The 6,609-nt window shown below is 50.3% G+C and overlaps 1 protein-coding gene across 1 annotated transcript in view; it reads right to left on the bottom strand.

Annotated features, from left to right (window-relative positions):
- Positions 1-1,337: 1,337 nt before the first annotated feature.
- Positions 1,338-6,609, bottom strand: part of Uck2 (uridine-cytidine kinase 2) — a 69,668-nt gene continuing 64,396 nt past the window's right edge. The window contains exon 7 of the mRNA XM_005370081.2: positions 1,338-4,862. Coding sequence (XP_005370138.1) covers positions 4,723-4,862 — 140 coding nt within the window. The 3' untranslated portion in view covers positions 1,338-4,722. The remainder of the gene's footprint in view (positions 4,863-6,609) is intronic.

Here is a 6,609-nt window from a genome sequence, read left to right as displayed (position 1 = left end):
TGAAGCTGACATTGCTCAAGGCCGGCTCTCCACTTTTAAGCAGGCATTAAGTTTTCTGCAAACCTGCCCCACTAATGGCTTCAGTAAAGCTAAAGCTGCTGTTAGTTTGGGGCTAGAGACGGCTCACTTAAGAACAATGGCTAGGAGGCTCACAATCATCTGTGACTCCAGTTCCAAGGGATCTAATGCCCCCGAGGGCAGCAGGCACACAAGTGGCCCACAGATAAATGTGGAAACAAAACACCCACACCCACAAATAATTTAAAACAGCACCACTGCCCACGGGGGAGCCCACGGGGGAGGGGGGAGGGAACCACTGCTGGAGAGAGGCTTCTGTTGAGAGAGAGAGAGCTGCCCAATTCCTAGATGGGATGGCACGTGGGAAGATGCGATCAGAGAGGAACTAAGTAAGGCAGGAGGGACTCTCAGGAGCTGCCGAGCACAAGACAACTCTGGGCAAATCCCTGACGGCACGTCATGCAGCTCTTTTAAAAACAAGTTTAGTGTGATGGCACACGTCTTTAATCCCAGCACGCAGGAGGATGGAGCAGGGGGATCTCTTTGAGCTCAGAGGCCAGCCTGGCCAACATGACAAGTCCCAGGCCAGCCAGGGATATACAGCAAGACCCTTGTCTCAAAAACCACCATCAGCAACAACAAACCAACAAGAATACAGAAAGGCTGGAGGGATGGCTCAGCAGTTAAGGGCAGTTACTGCTCTTTCAGAGGATCCAAGTGTAACTCACAGACATCTGTAACTCAGTTCCAGATCCAACACTCGCTTCTGGCCTCCTTGGGCACTGAATGCATATAGTATACATGCATACATGAAAACACTAATGCATATGTATCTTTTAGAAAAATGGATATACATCTGCCTTCATTCATTTCAGAGTGAGGTATAGTTAACACAAATTTTTTACTGCACACCCCTCAGTTTATTTCATCTAGATTTGGTTTTCATTTTCAATATAGAAAAGTGGGTTAGGCAACTGGCCTGGGAAGGCCTGGGAAGGCAAAAGAGACAGAGGCTAAAAAAATGACATCAGTGAGAAAAAGCCAGTATTCCAAGAATCATGGCCTCCCAGAAACCGTGGCCCAGTGAGTGGTTCATGCGATACACTGTGCAAGACAAGTAACATCAGGGGAACCTGAGCCCAGCTAGGGCCTGGAGTCTGCTCCATACATCCCAGGACCAGGAGGCCTAAACAGCAGGCTAGGCAACCACTTCCTCCAGAAATGCAAGGTCCAGCCCTCCCTCCACCCTGAGTTCTTAGCAGGCTCCTGCAGGCTGCTTCTAACCAAGCATCACAAAAGAATCGAGTTGGTAGTTTTTGTCCGTCTTTATTTACAGCAAAGTACATAGGATGTGGTCATTTCACAGCACTAACAAAGGCAGGGCAGTAAAACCAAAGGGAAGAAGAGACAGCATCTTCTAGGAAAAGAACAGCCTAGGTATCTACCTAGCCACTCAGCCTCGCTCCCGAGGCAGGCCTGGATGGGAAGTCACTGCCTGAAAGAACAGGAAGCTGCCATAACACCTTGTCACTGTGCCTGGCATCATGAGAGCAGAGCGGGCCCAGAGCCAGAGTCCTAAATGGGGCCCTGCACACTCCAGATGCATCCAACATCTGTGCCTTTCCCAACCTGCTCTCTGCCTTGTTCTGTCCAACACAAGCATTGTCATCTGCCCAGAGTAAAAGGATAAATGGCAGAGGTCAGCCAGTCCTTCCCAGAAGCACCAGCCTGTGTATACCCTGGACTGACCTGAGCCTCTTCCACAGGCAGCCCAATGAAAAACACTTCCCTGCAAGAGGCTTGCAGTCAGCGTGGACCAGTCCCTCCTTGTGGCTACTCAGCAGCACACCTGACCCAGCTGCTTCCCAAGACAGACAACCCACCTTGGCTAGAGCAAGCTGGAGGCAACTTCCCCACGTTCTGAGTAGCCACCATTGTGAATATTAATTAGTTCTGAGACAGGTGACTTGGACACCACCCTCCCCCTAAGGCCTGACCCCACGCCTTTCCCCACGGCCTGCTCTAACTCAGATTCCTGTCTTTTTTCTTTTTTTCCCCCACCAGCCTCGGGTTCCCCAAAGAGAAGTCACAGTTAGTTGAGTTTCTTTAGCATGATGGAGTGTGAGGCTGGGCCTTCCTGTGACCCAAGGCTTAGAAGCTTGTTTCCTAAAGACAGTATGTGAGCCGGGAGGGAGAAGCGAGCACCATTGGGTGGTTCTGAAGCCAAGGGATTTGTGCACCTGTGATTAATGTTACGTGGCGCCGCTCAGCTGTCCTTCCTCTCTGAACAGCTAAAAGTCCTCAGAACCACAAATGCCATGGTTTCTTAGTAAGTTTACCTCCAACTCTCCAACGGAATTGGAAACCCAGAACCTCAAGACTCAGATCACAATGTTTCCTATACAAAGTTCAAGTTCAAATGCACAATTGGCCAAAAGCTGGGCAGCCTCAGAGCAGCAGAGCCCCCTTCCCTTCCCTGCACACAGCAAACACTGCTTCGAGCCAAGCCAGAACTGCTTAGTTTCCCCAGGAAGTAGGGACAGGGTAGTCCCAAAGCTGTGTCCGAGCTAGGAACGGGCTGCTCTGAGGCCCTGGAGGTTTGGTCCCAACACCTTAGGCAGATGAGGAAGCGGCTAAGTAAAGGCTCAGAGATGAGAAGAATCCATTTTCCACGGCAGTGGGATAGACAGCCAAGGCACTAAGTGGTTTGGCACCTGGGAGCTTCAAGTAAAGTTGAGCATGCTAGCCACTGAGAGGCCAAGGCTCTTGCAGACACGAATGGCTTTCCCATGAGCACACGCCATCCCAGCAAGGCCCTTGTCCTTGGGATCCCAGGTCAGGCCCTAACCTACCTTTTATCTCAGGATTCCCGCAAATGTGAAGTTGATGTGATAAAGACTGTCCCCCAGACACTCTAGGACACATCTGTCTTGCTGAGTGTGTGCCTTCCCCACAGGTACCTGAGCCAAATGCTCCCTGCTCCAGCAGCAGCTGCCATCATGGGAACTCGCTGCAGAGCCTGCGCCTCGGCCTCCCGGTGCCTCAGGAAAACGGCAAAGCTCTATGGAGGCCTAGGTTCATGTCTTTTAAATAGAAAATCGGAGTTGGAGGCAAATTTGAATCCTGATTGGGGAACTGGACGCTGCTGAAACAGCAAGGAAACCTCAGCCAGGTTGGAAAGGAACGGGAGTAAGAAGCTCAGAGGGCTGAGCACCACCTGCAGAGGAGGCTCCGCAGTGTCCAGGTACCAGTAACTAAGCATGTGGCCTACAAACTGCAGGATGGCGACCACCAACGTGACAGTCCTTGGCTCTGAGGCCTCTATCTCACACACCTGTCCCTTCTCGCTTGGTCCCCATTTTCTCCAGTTTTCCTCTCGGCACATCAGCTTCCTCCAGGAAGGAGTTCCCACCAAGAGGAAGTGTTCAGGAAAGCTGAAAGCCCCTACCTCGGGCATCTTCAATATAAAACCCCAGCTTAGGTACCCATGATTGAAATACCCTCCCTTAATATCTTCTAAGAAACAGTTCCCTTCTCCTAGCCCCTTCCTGCTGGGCAGCCACCACATTAACATGGGACGGTGGAATTCAGGCAATCACCCTGACACCACTGCTCTCGTGGGACTCTCGGGTGGGAGACACACACTGTCCTCGTCTCACTGAACACTGCCAGCTCCATGGGTGGAACTCCCAGGGGCATCCTAAAGCCACTGTCAGTGGTCAACACCAGACGTCCTTAACCAAAGCCCAGACTGCTCCATAGCCAATAATGTGTCCAGACAACCTGACCACTCACTTCCCTAGGAGGCAGTTCTTCCTTAAACATGCCAAGGGTCACAATCCCACCCTTCCCAACACCTATCTCTCTTTTCCTGCAGGAAGAGATCCTATAAAAATCCCCCCCCCGGCCCCCCAGAGCAGAAAAGACAGCTCTGGCTTCCTAGGAGACAGACAGCAGAAGAAGGATGGAGGCGTGGAGCCACCCAGGCTGACAGTGAGGCAAGGAGGCAAGGAGAAAGGCAGCCAGATTGGTCTTCCTCAGTGGGCCTCTTCCCTGAGATTGAGTTTTTGAGTCAAGATCAAGTTTAATTTCAACTACCCCCCCCCCCCCGCCAAAAAAAAAAAATAAAATAAAGAAAGAAAAGAACAAAAGTATCTCTCTTAGCTCCAGTTTCAAGGAGGGGACATCTGTCAGGGGGGCCTTGAGAGTTGAGTCCCATCCCTACTGAGGCCCAGGGTGCTGAGAGCAGGGGACATCAACCAATTGACCACCCATCCCCGTGGCTCCCCAGATGCCAGAGCATAGAGCCCTGCTGAGTGAGGCTCCAGGCCCAACACCCACGCACAGGTTCCTGTAGAATACTTATGGCAAACAGCTTTACAGTATTTGTACATTTACACAAAAATAGATCCTTTTCTATATATGTATGTATGTGTATTTATAACTGGTTACACGTTGGAGTCATAATTAGGCATCACCAGTAATAGTTGGCACAGTTTGTCACTTAAGCTCAGGGTCAAGTTCTGTTTGATTTGCTGTTCCAAAGTACAAAAAAGGAAAACAAGAAAATCAAGGCAATTCATCTTCGCGGTGTTTTCTTAAATACAGTAATTTCAAAGGAGGCGTATGTACAGATGACCAAAGCCTTTCGACCCTCCTGTGGCTTGGAGCTGGGGGCTGGGAATTGGAGTCAGGGCACAGGGGTCAATGTGGCCGGCTGCTGGATTCTGATGCCTGCCTCTTGCGTGAAGGGGTGTAGCCGTTGAGATAGCCGTTGGTCTGCCGCTTGGAGAGCCCTCCGTTGAGGATGTCCTGGATATGCTGCACAATGAGGTTGATGGCCACTGTGGAGCAGAGAGCAACAGTGTTATGGAGGGGCAGGAGGGCAACACGGTCTGTATGCACAGAAGGGCACACAGGAACCAGAGGCCAAGACTTCAAGGAAAGTGGCCCTGGCCCTCTAGAGCGAGTCACCTGAGCCTCCCTACCTCCCTCCAGCTGGACTCATAGGACACCTCCTTTACCAAGTATTCTAAAAGAACTGGGAATGAGACCCAGTGAATGACATCCTGCTAATTGTGGGGATGTGACTGAAGATGGCTTTACTACCACCAATCACCTCTAAGTTCCTTTTCCTAAGCATCTATCAACTTATGTCCCAAACAGCGCAACAACACAGATAAAGTCCTGTCTTCCCACAGAAGAGTGAGCTACATTAGCATCAGAAAGAAACTCGGTGCCTCAGCCCACTGACCAAGGCTAAACGTGTGCGCCATGCGTGCCATGTGTCGTGTGGGGAGGGTAACGTGTGAGAGTCTAGGGAGGTGAAAGGACGGTGGCAGGTGCGTCCTTTCCTATTGCCACCTTAGTCCCTTCAAACAGTCTCTCTCACTAAACCTGGAGACAGCTAGGCTGGAAGACAAGCCCCAGCAGCGGATCAAGATGGAAGTCTTAGGCACTTTTTCACTGAAAGGGAGTCTTAGGCACCAGGGGTCCGAGTTTCCAATCCACATAGTATTAGGTTACAGACACAGACCCAGCCATGGCCAAGGATTTGGGGAGTTTTCTTCAACAAGGGTCTCACTATGTGGATCAGGCAAGCTTCAAACTCAGAGATCCACCTGCCTTTGCCTCCTGAGTGCTAGGATTAAACGTGTGAACCACCATGCCTGGCTTTAAGATTGGACTTCCATGTTTGGGCAAATGCTCTTACCCACTGAGCCACCCTCTAGCCCCAAACTAAAGACCACTTTCTGATGTGACTGACGAAGACGTCACGTGACACTTCTCTAGCCTGTATAAGCTGAGGGCCAGCAAACAGGCCTATACCCCTAACAGAGTCAGTGTGGTTAGAAACTAACACAGACTGCGGAGTGTATTCCAGGAGAGTAGACCCACAGCCCGTTCCCTGAACTTGGTTACGAATGCTAATGTCATGCTTCCTTAAAACAGTGTAATGTTTGTTCACTGCTGTGATGAACACTCAACTCGGGGCACACACTTTCTAATGTCATGCTTCCTTAAAACAGTGTAGTGTTTGTTCACTGCTGTGATGAACACTCAACTCGGGGCACACACTTTCTAAACGAAAGAAAAGTGAAATAAAAGAGAATGAAAAGATGAGGGCCAGCCCTGTGCAACCAATGAACTCAGCTACACTAGGTCAAGGCTGTGGATGGCCACTTACTTCCCAGACATGCCAAACATGAATTCTGCAGTCACGGAGCCATGTGACTCCTTTTCGTAAGGGTGGCCCTGATGTGATGGCAACATCACCCTACATCGGATCAGGAAGTCTACCTTCACTGAAAGGTGGTCTTGGGTACCAGAGGTCCAAGTGTCATTACCGGAGTGCCAGAGATTCCCGGATTATGTCTGTCCCTCAACATCAATATACATATGGTTGGGCTGGAGAGATGGCTCAGAGGTTAAGAGCATTGTCTGCTCTTCCAAAGGTCCTGAGTTCAATCCCCAGCAACCACATGGTGGCTCCCAACCATCTGTAATGAGGTCTGGTGCCCTCTTCTGGCCTGCAGGCATACACACAGACAGAATATTGTATACATAATAAATAAATAAATATTAATTTTT

Source organism: Microtus ochrogaster, unplaced genomic scaffold (assembly GCF_000317375.1).
Source record: "Microtus ochrogaster isolate Prairie Vole_2 unplaced genomic scaffold, MicOch1.0 UNK70, whole genome shotgun sequence".
NCBI classification, from domain to species: Eukaryota; Metazoa; Chordata; class Mammalia; order Rodentia; family Cricetidae; genus Microtus; species Microtus ochrogaster.
Note: the sequence above shows the minus strand (reverse complement) of the source record. Positions and strands in the feature narration are given on the sequence as shown.